The following is a 15,164-nucleotide window of genomic DNA, read 5'->3' as shown; positions in this document are numbered from 1 at the left end:
GTAAAAAATTATGAATATAGTAGTATGTAGTTTTACATATTATACCTGTCACATGTGTAGAAGTTGCATTCCACGTCTAAGTTTTTAAAGAAACAAATAAATTACTTTTGATCAAACATGTCAATTTCATTTCACCATGCACATTCTATTAAATTCCGCAACCTCGAAATGATGAAGTGAACACAAGCTACCACAATCTCTTTCTATGTTTAACACATTTTTTACAGCAGAAAAATAGATGGTAAACATTTTTATGTTTAAAACTATCGCAAATAGGTACGGTCTTGCAGAATACAAAATAAACCAATCAGAGAACAGTCACGTGTGGGTCTGTCATTGTGTTGCGACACGTTCTAATTTAAATTGAGCAGATAAACGAATAGTTTGAATGAATCGAATGCAAATGCTGCAATACAAGTTTATAAAACTACAAAACAATTTCAAAACTATACAGAGATCATTAAAATACAATAATAGGTTTACAATGCTAGGTCGATATTTATAGACACTCCGTACGTGTGTAATAAGGAAAAAGAGCAACTTTACTTCTATACTTTGTCGCATGTATTAATGTGTATATACATTTGCTGAAAATAATATAATAAGCTTATTTTTAAACTACATATTGAAATCTATCGATCCGATAAAGATTTTAAACAATCCTACGGTTGTCATCTATATTTCTTAGTATGTAAAGAATGACCTACTTTATGCCGAAAGTTTTTTCTTGAATTTTTGATCAGTAGCTTGACCTATAATATATAATACACGCCTTTGCATCTATGAACTAATTTGTTTAAAATACAATTTTATTATACCTTCCACAATGCATACACACACATATGTAGTTTCTAGAAAGCACCGTTGATTTGTCACGTGACAATACGGCCATGCATCTTTTACTCAACATGGCGACCGGCAAAGGACTTGCAATCGTTTTTCGACCAAAAACTATTAGTTTAATCAATAGTAGTACAGTAAATAAATTGTCATGTGGCAGCGTACAAAGATGTAGCACATGCCACCGAAACATTGCAACAATTACATTGAGTGTCGGTAATTGGAACGCGAAGAAATCAGGAAAAAGTAATGTATACCTTTACCACGAAGAGCGTATATTACATCACGCATTTTTAAGATAATCTAGTTTTTATTTTTAATTTGTCAATGTATTAAATTAGTTACGACATCGCAGAACAATCTCTTACTTACAGTTATGCATGTTTTCACGAATGTCTTACTGTTTATTCCTTTAACAAAGAATCGTTTGAAGCAAGACCTAACCTTATTTTCTACATGCTTTCTCGTTTTAAAATCATATTTGTTTACAATTATTTGAAGAGAAATCAATATCCTTAAGTTTATTTAATACGCATTAATAGAATTAACACTTATTGTTGAAATGGTAATTCATCATTAATAAAATTAGTTGTTCAGAATTTGTAAACAAGTAAATATAAAATAAGTATTAGTTTTTTACATTCTATTCGTCATTCAACCTTGACTTATATTAGGTAGTTTATCATTTCATGGCATAATATATCTGTACGGAATAATTTGTTGTTATCATATTTTAATTTTAATATATAGGTATATAAAGTTTAATAAGTATTGAACAAATATTTTAAATGTATTTCCAGATGAGATACAAACCTTCATTCAGCCCCAAAGAAGTGTACATACCACAAGTCGACTTTTAAAACGTAATTATTATGAGATATTGGGAGTGTCTAAGAATGCAGCATTAAAAGACATTAAAAAAGCTTACTATCAGTTGGCTAAAAAATATCATCCTGACACAAACAAAGGCGATCCAAATGCTAGCAAAAAGTTTCAAGAAGTTTCTGAGGCATATGAAGTATTAAGCGATGACACTAAAAGGAAGGAATATGATACGTGGGGTGCTACATCAGAACAAATGGGAATGGGACATGGGGATGCTGAGCATGCTCAGAATTTTGGCCAAAATTGGCATTTTAGGTCAACTATTAATCCAGAAGAGTTGTTTCGAAAAATATTTGGAGATGCTGGTTTTCAAGGTGGTGCCTTTAGTGACTTTGAAGACTATGCTGAATCAAAGTATGGCTTTGGTGCAGCTCAAGAGGTACATATGCTTGTACAAACACTAACTTAAAAAAGAAATATTGAATACAAGTTAATAGCTATACAAATGTATACATTGAGAATTAATATTCTTGTAACTTTTTGTTTAGGTTATTATGAATTTAACATTTTCTCAAGCAGCCAGAGGCGTGAATAAAGATATTCAATTGAATGTAGTAGATACGTGTCCAAAATGTTCAGGTTCCCGATGTGAACCAGGAACAAAAGCAGTGAAGTGCCAACATTGTAATGGCACTGGGATGGAAACAATTACCACTGGTCCTTTTGTAATGCGATCTACTTGCCGTTATTGTCATGGTTCTAGAATGTATATTAGGTATCCATGCAATGAATGTGAGGGGAAAGGCCAGTCGGTATGAACATTTCCTGTTTATTTAATCTAAGATAATCACTAAGTGGATTTTGTCATACCTACAATAACGATTTCATGCACATACATTATTTCAAACAGGTGCAACGTAGGAAAGTAACAGTTCCAGTTCCTGCTGGTATTGAAGATGGTCAAACAATTCGGATGTCTGTAGGCAACAAAGAAGTATTTGTAACATTCCGTGTGGAAAAATCAAAATACTTTCGAAGAGATGGTGCAGACCTACATACAGATGCTCAGGTCTCATTATCACAAGCAGTACTTGGTGGTACGATAAAAATAGAAGGAGTTTATGAAGATCACACTGTACAAATTCAACCTGGTACTTCATCTCATACAAAAATTAGATTGACTGGCAAAGGCTTGAAGAGAGTGAATGGTACAGGCTATGGTGATCATTATGTACAAATTAAAGTAGCAGTACCTTCAAAACTAAATGCTAAACAATTAGCATTACTCCAAGCATATGCAGAAATTGAAGATGATACTCCTGGCAGTATATACGGCGTTACATACAAAACGGATGGTAAGAAGCAATAAATTTTCATCATTTTAAAAATCACATAATTGAAGTTAATTTGGCACATAGAAAAGATGTTGTGTTAATGTTCATAGAACCTTTCCTTGATTGAAACATCTTTATGTCTTTCCAATATCGTAAATAATATTTTGTACATAATCTTCATATGTGGTAGAATTATATAAAATTAGACTCGTGTGTCGCTTGAGTTTCTCTACTTGTACCTGCCTCTGCTAATTAAATAAAGATATTAAGATTCATATATGCGTTTCATTGACGTTTAATAGAAATAAATAACTTGTGCTTGAAGAATAAGTAATATTAACAAGTTGTTTCACTGTCTAGCTTGATTATTATTATATATTTTGCAATAAATATTTTTCACAATGAACTATATGTTCTTTTAGGCGGGGCAGGCCCGAAGGTAAAAACTCAAGCGAGACAGAATACAGACAACGAACCGTCTAGTGAAAGTAATGGTCTATTTAATAAAATTAAAAGGGCTATATTTGGCTAATTAGAATATGAAATGGTGAGTAGTGCGATGATATGATAGGATTTTTAAAGATGTTTCATAGGTTTTTTTCTTTTATCTTTTATAGTTATCTGTATCGTTTTTAGAAAAATTATTACATTCATCTTCGTGTCTGTTCTTCGAATAAAATAATTTTTTTTAAATTATAGGTACAAAACAAAGTTATAATGGCCCACTGAATTTAGTTGAATCTATACGTATGGCATTAGATCATGAAAATAATTCTGACAAAGAATCCGTGTCCTGTGAACCTGAAGGTCCAGGAGATAAGCCTCTAAATGATGTTACAGAAAAAGGAAGAGCTTCGAAAGAAGATGTCAATGAAAAACGAAGGCAAAAAGTGTCTTAATCAATTAGATTTCTCAATTGTTAGACAAACATTCGCTTACTTAAGTCGTAAAATAAATAAAGTCAGAAGTTCATAAACATAATTGTGCTAAGATTATCAATGAATTTAAAGAAACTGACTCCAATTTGATGGTATTAGGGAATGCAGTTCACTGGTAGTGCTATTATATAGTTGATTTACATGTAAATGTGATACAACTTACCAAATAAATGTATCGATAGGAAAACAAATAATATCGCCATGAAAACATATATGCTATTCACGTAAGTCACGGAAATTACTTTCTTACAAATTATGTTGAACTATTACATACTTTACTACGTAGTTGAGTCAAAACAAATATATATATATAATAATTCTCGGTAACATATACATATACATATGTTGTTATTTGTAAATACATAATACATAACTCGATAAAATACAAGTACTTTATTAATGAACTGAAATTTTTTATGTGTACATATCTAGGAAATTATTACTAAAGTTATATTTCCGAAGATTTTTGTTTTATTTTAATATAAAAATGTAATTATAATAAAAATATCTTAAATGTTGTAGTTATTAGCATACTTTCTATGCTGGTCTACAATATGTTACCATATATTCTGTTCTACTTAGTTTTCGCGGAGAACTACAAATTTCAGCAATGAAAAACGGTACATTTGTGGTTTAAAAAAATGGTATGACATAATAATTAAGGATGCAGTATAATTTACTATATTATATTATCTTATTATAATCAAATTGTTATCGAGGCTTATTTATGAACTGTAACAATAGATTTTTTTGCACTGATTTTATTTTATTTTTCTATAACAAATGATATATTTTACAAATGTGAATATTTTTAACTAGATACGACTTAAACTAAACAATAGTAACAACTTGAAAGAAAACTTTAAATTTGCTATCAATAAGTCTTTCGTTATTTTAATTAATTTCTTATTTAAATATAAGATATACAATAAAATTTGTATACAAAAACAATTAAATTAATGAAAAATATTGTTGTCTTTTTATAGTGATTGAAATACTAAATTTAAAAGATAATTTGTTCGAGATTTCTCTTCGGATTATATTTATTCTTTTGAATTTTTCAAATCTGTATGGTATATTGACAAGTATTAAAAATTATAAAACATTCGTTCAAAGATATGAATCCATTCTATAAAAATATACAGCAATTGATTGAAGTTAAATTCCTTTGTTTATTTTTAAGGAAATTATGATAAGAATCTATTTAAGCTTCAATCAGTAGACCATACTTCAAACCAATATGAGTCAAGTTTTGTGTAGCTGATACACGCAACACCGCAAGTGCAACAGCAATAATAGTAACTGCACCTTCTAGATAAAGTCCGTACAATATTCGCACGTAACCAAGTATTGTTGACAAACCTCCAGCGGCAGTGAAATCTAGAGGGAAGAGAATACTTGCTGCAAATGGTCTAGATCGCGCCACTCCAAAGCATAGAATTCCCATCAGGTAATAAGTGGCTGGAAAGTAAATACGAAGCTAATTTAAATGCGTGATTATTTTGCGAGCCACTCTGTATAAGGATTTTATATATGTATATTTCTACTACGTATCGTTACACATACATATATATCACATGAATCAATGTGGTGTTAATAATGTAAGCTATATACACATTGATAAAGGCGAGTACATCGACGACGGTGTAAAGATTATCTAATTAGTTTACTATTCCAATAAATGTGTAGAAATTTGTTGGAAATGTTAAAATTTGCAGATGCTTGCAGAACAGTAAGAATCATCGCGCTTCAAGGGGATTTAAAAACATATGAATTAGGAATAAGGTATCCAGTCAGCTGTGCTTCCGCATACAGTTCGAAGTGGTCAACACCTTTAAACTTGTACCGAAAACTGAAGTTTTCTGAGAATGCATCGTGTAAGAAAAAGTTGACCTAGGGCGACATTATCCGAGTTTGAGAAGTTGACAATCTTCTCTATTATTTTACTTCAATTTATTAACCGTTCAGAGAATAGTACGGTTGCGAGGGGCGCCGCTATGATGCTGGCAAATGGAAACACTCGTACTCAAATATACGTCCCGCAAGGTCTCCTATTGTGGTCCCCACCCTAGTAGGGACGGTGACCCATCGATTTTCAACCCTTTGTTTTTTCTAATCTCGCCAGCATGTGCCCTGCCAGGCGGCCCGTTGCTTCTCCCACACTCTTCGTCGAGACCGCAACTGGTACTCGTACAGAACTGATTCTCCGCGTAAGGCGTGAGGTGAGATGCGCCTAGGAAACGCATCGCGTAGTACGAATGAGTTACAACCACCCGGTAACCAAGCCAGGTAGTCTCGGCGGGAATGGCGGGGAGAAGCAAAAGACAAGGATTTCATACTCAGAATTTTAAATACCGAATGAAATTATCCCGGTAGAACAGTATATGAGGTTTTGTAGCAAATGCTACCTGTCGCCTTTTAGAAACCACAGCGAAATTCGTTAATTCACGACGAAACAAAAAATATAATGGTTGATAAATTTATTCTCGGTTTGACAAATATTAGAACGAAAGATCTTTGTCTACAAATACCCATGTTTAAGAACATTGAAACACCGCAGAGATGGACTATCCGTTGCATACAAGTCCTAGAAAATATTCAGATAGATAGAATAATGTTAGCGGATTGTAGTACGAAAATGATTTTGAAGCATTGGTCCGAGAGCATCAGTCGATGATTGGACGGGGCGGTGATGTTCTCCTGATCGTCGATGACTACAGGGCACACGAGTTACCATCCGAGCTTTTACGGCTTTTAAAGGATGCCGCGTTTAATGTTTTGTCGTTCTACCATCAATCATGACGTTGCATATGCGACATATAAATACAACCCACCTAGAATGGTAAATGGTTGAAAAAACAGAAGAAATGTTTCTTTACCAACTACTGCAGAGTGTGTCGAGTTTCTACATCGAAGTTGTTTTCTACATCGGTGTTTAGTTTTATATCGATTATGACATTAAAGATTGCGTTGACCTTTCACACGAAACGTGGATGGAGATTTGTCTAGTATACAAAGTTCTTGCGGTAAGGTAATTGTTTCGAAAGAGTTTAGAGATCATAGTCTGCGGGAGACCATTAAGAAGATAATAGTACAGAAATCGAGAAGATGGCTCTGTATTCTTTCTTTCAAATAATTCGATTAAATCTTTTTTTACTTTCCACCTACCCCTAGAGATTAAACGTAGAATCGTATGTGTTTTTTAGCTATAGTAAAATAGCGGAAACAAATTCAGCTATTGGAATCTTGGACCATATGGTCTAGGGCTGGACTTACGAAGCAGCGAATTAATACTACAATAGTTCCTTATTCTATTATTATACCGTGAACAACTCGTCGATTGAACGTAGAAGTTGTTCTCTATATTTCATAATTCAGAGCTTTGGACTCTCTACGATAACGGTAATTCAATGTTCGCGATGCTACTACTGTAAGTCCATTCTTGAAGGTGATCCTACCGGTTCGGAGCAATATAAGTAGTATGTAGCGTCAAACTTGTTATAATCGGAGTTGTCTGCGGATATGCATAATCCGCGACAAAAATAACTGTACAATTCGAAGCAATAACCATGTATGTTTCCTAGACTGAGATATTGATCGTCATTTACGGGTCTAGCAGTAAAGACCGTATCAAACGAAATCATCATGGACTGCACGAGGATAAAGAATCCACCGACCTTCTAGACAACATTTCTAGGTCGACTATGTTGTGTAACGACCGCATAATCAAGGTTCTCATATTTTACGACAGCCTGCACATCTGCGTACTTGTCAGGCAATTTAAACGTAAAAGATTGTACTAAAATGTTAACAAAAAGTGTCGTTTTTTAGCTTGTTTTTAACAGAATTGTATAGCGATTGTACAAATGATAGACGACGATTCTTAAAGCATTGATAAGAGATAGGCGACTAGAGATATTTGCAACTTTTATGGCGGTTTTAGTTATGAATAAAGCATCGCTATTTTCTTGCCGTCGTTAAAAACCTCTGAAAACTTGTAGCATCAACATATATATATATGTTACAAAATTTAGGTACAATGTAGTTTGTTATTAGTTTCATATACGTTTAAATGACTGTATCGACAGAGGAAGAAATATCATTGTTCAAATTAATTTTCGATTAACCCTGCTCGTAGATGGCCAGCGTTCTCTAATCGACTGATAACTTTTGAAACTCTCGAACTCGTGGCTGCGACTTACATTTAGATTTACGAGAAACGTGACCTTATGGTATGCAATGGTAAGATATACCATAGCATTGTAGCGGGAATTATCAAATGTCGCATTCGAACGAGATATTTTCGTCCGCCAGCTAAAGTTACAAATATCTTTACAGATAGAACTTCTTTCTGCATACCGTGTTTGGAAATTCGTAAATTCGTAATTAATAAATGTGTCTTAACTATATAAACTAGGAATTGCGAGAAAATAATTACCTATGCAAACGAAGGGGAGTATCTTAACCCATCTTGGTACCGGCAACAAATATTTCAGCTCTTCTTCATCGTAGCTTGCCTTTTTTCTGGATATGGCGTATCTTTGCAACCGTAATGCTAGTATAAGACCAATATTCATGACTAGGAGGAAATGTGCAGGTGTTCCGATCGCCGCGAAAATAACAGTTATTGTTCGGCCAGATGTAGTACGGGGAACTGGGGCACCGAAACCTACGAATTAAACAAATTAAATGAATTTGTTGGAGTTAGTCGCGATGGAAGGGATAGAAGTAAGTCGATCACCTAAAGTAGTGAGGAGCGAGATAGAAAAGAGTATACAGCCAGGAAAGGTCCAAAGTTGGCCGCTGTTTCCATTTTCGCCGTATCCGGCGTTAACAGCCATCAGTAAGACCTCTTCGTGTTTCAATACATACTGATTAATTTTACTGGCCCAAAGGGGTTCTAGGTCCTCTTCGTTCTCGGTACGCAGCTGTCTCAGCTCCGTTGCTAAACCAACCGCTATGTGTCTTTGCATGTTTTTCAATTTGATAACTTGTTCACGCTCGCGTGGCCCTTCGATCGCGCAAAAGGCAGCTGCGCCCACGATAGCCCAAATGGTGAGCAGCCAGGTCAACCCTACGGCCAATTGTGTTTAATGGGTGGTACTACAGTTGCTGATTCGGTGGATAAAGTGATTAAAAAGCTGATGTTTACCAAACAAGGAGAGCGACAATCTTCCTAAAAATCTAACGTGCTTCCATATTTTTAAAGATTTTTTCGTTGGATTCCTCGAGTCTTCTTCAACAATGTCCTTGACGGACGGGAACACCCGCAATCGTAGTGGCAGACCAACTATAGTTTGAATAGCTATCGACGACACCGACTTCTTAAATTCTACCGATGATTTATGCTGCGACGAGAGTTCTTCCGAAACTGTCGTCGGCGAATCTAGAAGCAACGAATTCAATTATTTATCTATTATATTATGGAGGAGAGTTTGACATTCTTTTTTAATTAGTAAGATTCTATTTGCCCCGTTAATAAACACTATATACGTAACAATATTAGATAATTGAAAGTATTCTTGTTCTCAGCATTGTTTCTTCGCTACCGAAATATGTATATCTAATCAAAAGAGGATCGAGAAAGGTTTTCAATTAGAATATTGCTAGTACTGCCTCCTGTTTTCTTCATTCTGTTTGTTTTTAATCATTGCAATTGCATTATCGACTAAAGTTTCGAGCAGCTACACGCGCTAGCTATTACTCTATGCATGCGCAGGTATGTATCAAAGGTGGTAAACATAGTCTCGATCGTATCGATTATCCAAGCTACGTATATTTTACCAATCACTCGCTATCGCGTTGTAATTTCTCTATTTTCTATGTGCTACCTATTTATTGTAACTTGCTACCACACTTATTTTATACTAGTATAGAACATTCAAAGGAACCTCACCGAGCAACGCTAAGTATTTTCTTTCTAAAATTTCATACGTTTCAGTCATGATCGCGAACGATACGAAAGTATTACGAGAATTTACCGCAAAGTGTGTCAATGATCACCTTGTTGGAAACCATTCGTAAACAGCCAATGTATAGATTTTTGGTCCCTTCATCCTTCGTTACGACAAAGTCAAAAGAATTTTAAAAATCCGTCTCCTCTTTCCTCGTCCTTGAAAGAAAATCTGCTCTACAGAGCCATGATCGTATAAAAATTCGTCAAATATTTAGGGAGTAAGTCCATTGGCTAGGCACAGACAGACTCTATATTTAGAAACAATTGGATCGTGCTAACGCATCATTTTTCATGTTTGACGTGTTAGTCTACAGTCTGACGATCATTTATTTCCTCAATGTAAAAAGAAGTTGTCAGCTTGTTCTCCTCGTTTTTTAAAATTCTCTTAAGATCTCAGATATTCAAAGGTCATTTTATTCCACAACGCAGAGATACGTTGCTGCAACAAGTGTCTCAAAAAATGGGGGAACAAAAGCAAATTGCATTCCTTTTGTACAATTGGAGCTGACTTCCTGGTCACGTTTTGTAAACGAGACTTTGCATACTTGACGCTAGATCTAGCAGATGGATAAAAATAAATGATTTTTTATTTTGCTATTGCTGTCTCGCAAATGGTTCTAGAATCGGAATAAATTGCACGAGTGAAATCGCCGAAAGCTTTAATTTTGGTATTTCTAGTGCCAAGTAACAGGTATTCGATCGAGTCATAGTTGTTCAGCAGGTGATTGAACAGAAATCGATACTCATACCGATCACGCAAACAACATCGTCATCGTCGTTATCGTTCCGGTGCCGTTCCGTCATCGTGATACGAAATTCGGTGACGCGGCGTCGGAATTGGTCCTTCGGCTTGGGGTGAACCAGGTTTTTACGAGCTGAACGTTGTATCCTGCGAACCCTCGTAACCCTACGTCCTTCCGGCACATGTCGCCCGCGAGGACACGCGAGCGTGGCCAACGGAACACGTGTAAACTTGGCAACATCTACCACGTCACTAAGGGGCGACGGTGCACCCTTGAGGCTTGGTGGCGCTGGGAAAAGAGGTACGTCCATCGACGACGGTCAAGTTGACTGCGACTACAAATTACAATATAATCGTGTGTGGTAACTTTTCCAGCGAGCATCGAGTCACCCTGGATTTCGATCACTTTCGAAACCTTCCACGTTCATCGGCCCAACAGTCCCCCATTATCTCTTCCCCAATTTAGACATCTCTACTTGTTCAACCTTTAACCCTGCTATTTTCTCACAATCGCGTTGATTAGCGCTTTCTCGTCGTCAATAATATTCCCGATAGAACGAGACAATATTTCTTCCCTCTTTCACATGTCTTCATTTATTGTTATTCCTAGACTTTGATAACAGAAAAATCAAATTTTGCAAGCACTGTATTTCTATTCGATTTCGTAATCAAAGCTGAATTTACCATGCGTTCGGTATTTTGTATGCCAACGAAGAGGAAAATATTAATGGAGCGTTTATCTAGAATTAGATAACACGTTCCTTCGGCTCTTTTTATTTGGGATCTATCATGACCTCGGTATACACCAGTTATTTTTGTGAAAAATATACTATATTAAAATATATCAAGAAGAAAGAATGGATGGATGAGAAATCGGGGATGGTTTGCAAATGTATTCAGCCCTGTTGAACATCTTAAGAAATATTTCGGAAGTACATACCTCACTCTATTCACTTCTCATCCTTGACGAACGTAGCTGTTGAATTGTTACAGTAAATTGTAGACATCGTCAGTTGTGTGGAAAAACATTGCACGGGATTTGCGTTCACAATTACACATCATGTTTATCGTACTGTTCATTGCTAAAATAGCAAATGTTCAATTCAGTTGTGCTGCAGTTAATTTTGGATCCTGCGTGTTTTTTATCATTTGATCTCTAATAAAACGATTATATGAATATCGATCGACAACGACGATTAACAATGTAGAAAAAGAAATTCTTTTGCGATACGTCTTTCGCTGTGGATAATTAAGATTGAGGCCTGCGGTGTGTCTCAATACAAACAAGAAACACGTTGCCAATCTATTTTAAATATCGTTTAAGCAGTGCCAACTATGACGCGTAGCATAATTAGTCAATCTTGGTATTGTGTCGATACATGTATCTAAAGTGGTCAGTTAACAGAAAAAGATTACCCTTATGTACATATTCATATTTCGCGCAGCAGTTGCACATAAACAATTTACAAAGCGTTATCTATATATTTCAATTCGCTAACATTTGTTTTTGTAAATTCGTTTTACATACAAATGAGAGCCTCGGGGTGGTTGGAAACCATCGGTACGAAATTACGGGAATACTGTGACTCATTGCAAGCTAAACACGCGCTTTCGTACGGAACAGAAAACTAATTTAACTTCTGTATCACACTTGAGGGATACCCATCATGGGAAATTCAAGAACATCGAATGTAGGTCAACCGTAAATCGTTTAATACGCTTAACATCCCGAATTCCAGCAGCGTCGATCCGGATGAAATATGCCAATTACAAGTCTAATTTAAGTTACGATCGTTTATAAGTTTCTAACGCTCCCGGTACCTATAAACTGCGACAACTCGTAAAATTCAATAATAAATCTACGCGTCTATAAATTTCTAATCAACTAAGATCGCAAGTCTCGCGCGAGCATACTGTAAACGCGAGCATTTGTAAACTGTAATTAACAAATGATCGAAATAGAGAAACAAAAGAAATAAATTGTCCAGCAGAAAGCAGAAAAATATAAAATTGTGAGCCGAAGTAGCACCAGTTACGAAACTTTCTGAGAATGTAACGCACAAGACTTGGTAACAAACTCGGATGTTTGCTGTTTCTGCTAGTATCCGTTTACATAACGTTATACGTTCGCGGTATGAAAATTCACAGGTCTTTCCTATAACTCTAAGAAACGAACGGTATTAACATTTTACGAGGCCCACGACCGCCAACGATGGAACGTTCGAGTTACGAAAAGTCGAGAAACCGATAAGATTTTGGTCAAGGGTCACGAACAATGCGTGTACCGGAGGGCGCCGCGTCGTTTACCCGTCGCCTTTTCCTCTGCGAACGATCCCTGAACCGTCCATCGTACTTTGACACAACAACCGTTGTTGCACGAAACGAGAGATAACATTTGTTCTCTTGTACAGTGCGACACTTTTTTTCACACAGCGATAGTTTTTTCGCAGCGCTCGCACTACGCGCAACTGCGAGAACGATTCGCAGGTCGGCCACAAAGTGGAACGGAGAACCGAACCGTATATCCGCGGCTCGTGAAACAGAATATCCAGAGCCCGGTGCTTGCCTCTTCGATCAATTTGGAAACTACCGGGTCTATAGAATTGAATTTTAATAGATTTGGCGCGTTGCAGTCGCGGCGTGAGCCGCGTTGGCGCAAACGGCCATCCCATCGCACCGTTGCGTTACACTAAAATTAGAATGCAGCCTTGGGATTATAAAGGCTTTAAACGGCATTTCTGGTGTTTATTATAAATTGAAAGCAGCTACTACTTCTTCGATCAAACCTGTATCCATCGCGTGTGCATCTAGAGTAGTATCGACGACCCTGTGTCACACGAATCAGACGCGATTGCGAATTGGAAGGTCCACCCGCCGCTTTTCCAAAATGCTTTCCAAGCGACAAACCAGAATTTCATAAAATGTTACTTGCGCCGTTGCTTATACGACGCTTTAAAAACACTCGTAAAGATAAGGCTCTCCTAACAAATACATACGTCGGTAACAATAAAGACTCGACAAGTTTTCAGTAAATTGGTTATTTCTTTTCAGATTATCGTTTAACGTTCATCGTCAATTTTCTGTCGAAGTATAATCTTTGTCATGGAAACGAACAAAATGACGAAATATTTGTACAATTATGCATTCGGAGGTATATTTAGCAGAATTTTCGAACAGTATTAATGCAACTGGAGCTCGTTACAATGTATCGAGTCATAAATCTCTTTATGACGCGCCTACTTAGTCGTAAACCTCTTTATAATGTATTTGGTCGTAAATCCCTTTACGAGTAAACGGCCACTTAATTCATTAATCAGGCCAAACCATCCTTCTTCGTCTCTCAAGTATTATGGTCGTAGTAGTTGAACATCGAATGATTTCCGATAGGCAAAGCGTTGAAATAATTGAAATAATTAATACGAAGGATTCAATTTAGAGTCTTAATCGCTATTAGAATTCCAGTCACGTGAATCCGAAACGAGCTGGCGATTATAACGCGAGCATGTTTTTCGTCGGTGGCCATGTGAGCGACAAATGATCTAGGCAAGAAAATATGATAAAGAATGTATTTATAAATGTGTACACGTGTACAGTGTTTATCAAAATATCAAAGTACAAGCAGAGTTTGTGCCTTCGATAGCGATGCAAAATAATTCCTATTCAAATTAGTTACCTGTTCGCACAGTGACGCAAAGCTGGTCACAACATCGTTAAAAAAAGTACTTACTACGCCGAAATGACATCTCAATAAGATGATAACATATTTTTATATTTCGTGTACTTAATTCCATGTAGATACTAGGAGAATGAGAATGGAACTTCCGATTATTCTTTAAAACGAATGTACATATATACAATAAATAGAATGTATATATAAAGAGAGTGTGTTTCCTTGTAACTAGTATAGCCCTTTCTGTCGTACACGTACACGTACACGTTCGCGTGTATCTCCGATTCTGTTCGAATATGCTACTGGGCATTACATTTCCTCGGTCGAAGCGTTTCATTATTCAATTCACGATTAGTTTGCGTACGTTGGCTGGTAACCGTTACGCGCGTTTCCCCAACGTCCCTGAAAACTTTATCGGTACAGAAATCTTCTTCGCTAACAGATTACACTTCATATTATTGTGCCCTCGTATATTATTCAAAGCGTTAATAAAGATTCACGAGTTACACGAATACAAAGTTGTCTTCCGCTTACAATTACGTCGATTGAAAGCGATGACAGCCCTGTTCAATAATCAAATGAATGTCTAAAATACCGTTACTTCGCGCTATCGAACAATTTCGCGAGCTTTTTATTCTGCTCGCGCAGCCTATTTATATCGCTCGATCAACCCTCGCCCACTCGTTTCGCCAACTTGACACATTTCCACCGCTTTTAAAAAAGCAGTCCGCCCTATTTCCCAATTCTAAACAACGTAAAACCATTTCATTGCAATCTAGTCCGATCCTCGCCGCAATCGTTCGTTCGATCTCGCAATTCATCATTTCCCCATCCCCATCTACTTCATTACCGTTGCGTC

The 15,164-nt window shown here is 36.3% G+C and overlaps 2 protein-coding genes across 10 annotated transcripts; one reads left to right on the top strand and one right to left on the bottom strand.

Annotated features, from left to right (window-relative positions):
* The first annotated feature begins 866 nt into the window (after window positions 1-866).
* On the top strand, window positions 867-4,341 carry LOC144473527 (dnaJ homolog l(2)tid, mitochondrial). Of its 4 annotated transcripts, XM_078187462.1 has the most exons (6): window positions 887-1,086; window positions 1,641-2,104; window positions 2,214-2,477; window positions 2,576-3,020; window positions 3,422-3,546; window positions 3,699-3,837. In XM_078187462.1, the coding sequence occupies exons 1-5, from the start codon at window positions 891-893 to the stop codon at window positions 3,529-3,531; spliced, it is 1,479 nt and encodes a 492-aa protein (XP_078043588.1). In that variant the 5' UTR covers window positions 887-890; the 3' UTR covers window positions 3,532-3,546; window positions 3,699-3,837. The 4 variants fall into 4 exon arrangements, with proteins under 4 accessions (XP_078043591.1, XP_078043588.1, XP_078043589.1 ...); XM_078187465.1 differs by lacking the exon at window positions 3,422-3,546 and having other exon boundaries at window positions 867-1,086; window positions 3,699-4,341; XM_078187463.1 differs by lacking the exon at window positions 3,699-3,837 and having other exon boundaries at window positions 3,422-3,548.
* Window positions 4,342-4,802: 461 nt separating this feature from the next.
* LOC144473531 (uncharacterized) lies at window positions 4,803-13,216 on the bottom strand. Of its 6 annotated transcripts, none has more exons than XM_078187469.1 (7): window positions 12,052-13,216; window positions 11,576-11,791; window positions 10,643-10,970; window positions 9,090-9,323; window positions 8,679-9,011; window positions 8,376-8,606; window positions 4,803-5,398 (listed from the first exon to the last, which is right to left on the bottom strand). In XM_078187469.1, the coding sequence occupies exons 3-7, from the start codon at window positions 10,944-10,946 to the stop codon at window positions 5,142-5,144; spliced, it is 1,359 nt and encodes a 452-aa protein (XP_078043595.1). In that variant the 5' UTR covers window positions 10,947-10,970; window positions 11,576-11,791; window positions 12,052-13,216; the 3' UTR covers window positions 4,803-5,141. The 6 variants fall into 6 exon arrangements, with proteins under 6 accessions (XP_078043595.1, XP_078043596.1, XP_078043599.1 ...); XM_078187470.1 differs by having other exon boundaries at window positions 11,576-11,717; XM_078187473.1 differs by having other exon boundaries at window positions 11,576-11,717; window positions 12,921-13,216.
* Between the last annotated feature and the right edge of the window lie 1,948 nt (window positions 13,217-15,164).

The sequence above is a fragment of the Augochlora pura genome, chromosome 7, assembly GCF_028453695.1.
Source record: "Augochlora pura isolate Apur16 chromosome 7, APUR_v2.2.1, whole genome shotgun sequence".
Classification (NCBI taxonomy): Eukaryota; Metazoa; Arthropoda; class Insecta; order Hymenoptera; family Halictidae; genus Augochlora; species Augochlora pura.
The sequence above is the reverse complement of the archived record's forward strand: the minus strand, read 5'-3'. Positions and strand labels throughout refer to the sequence as shown.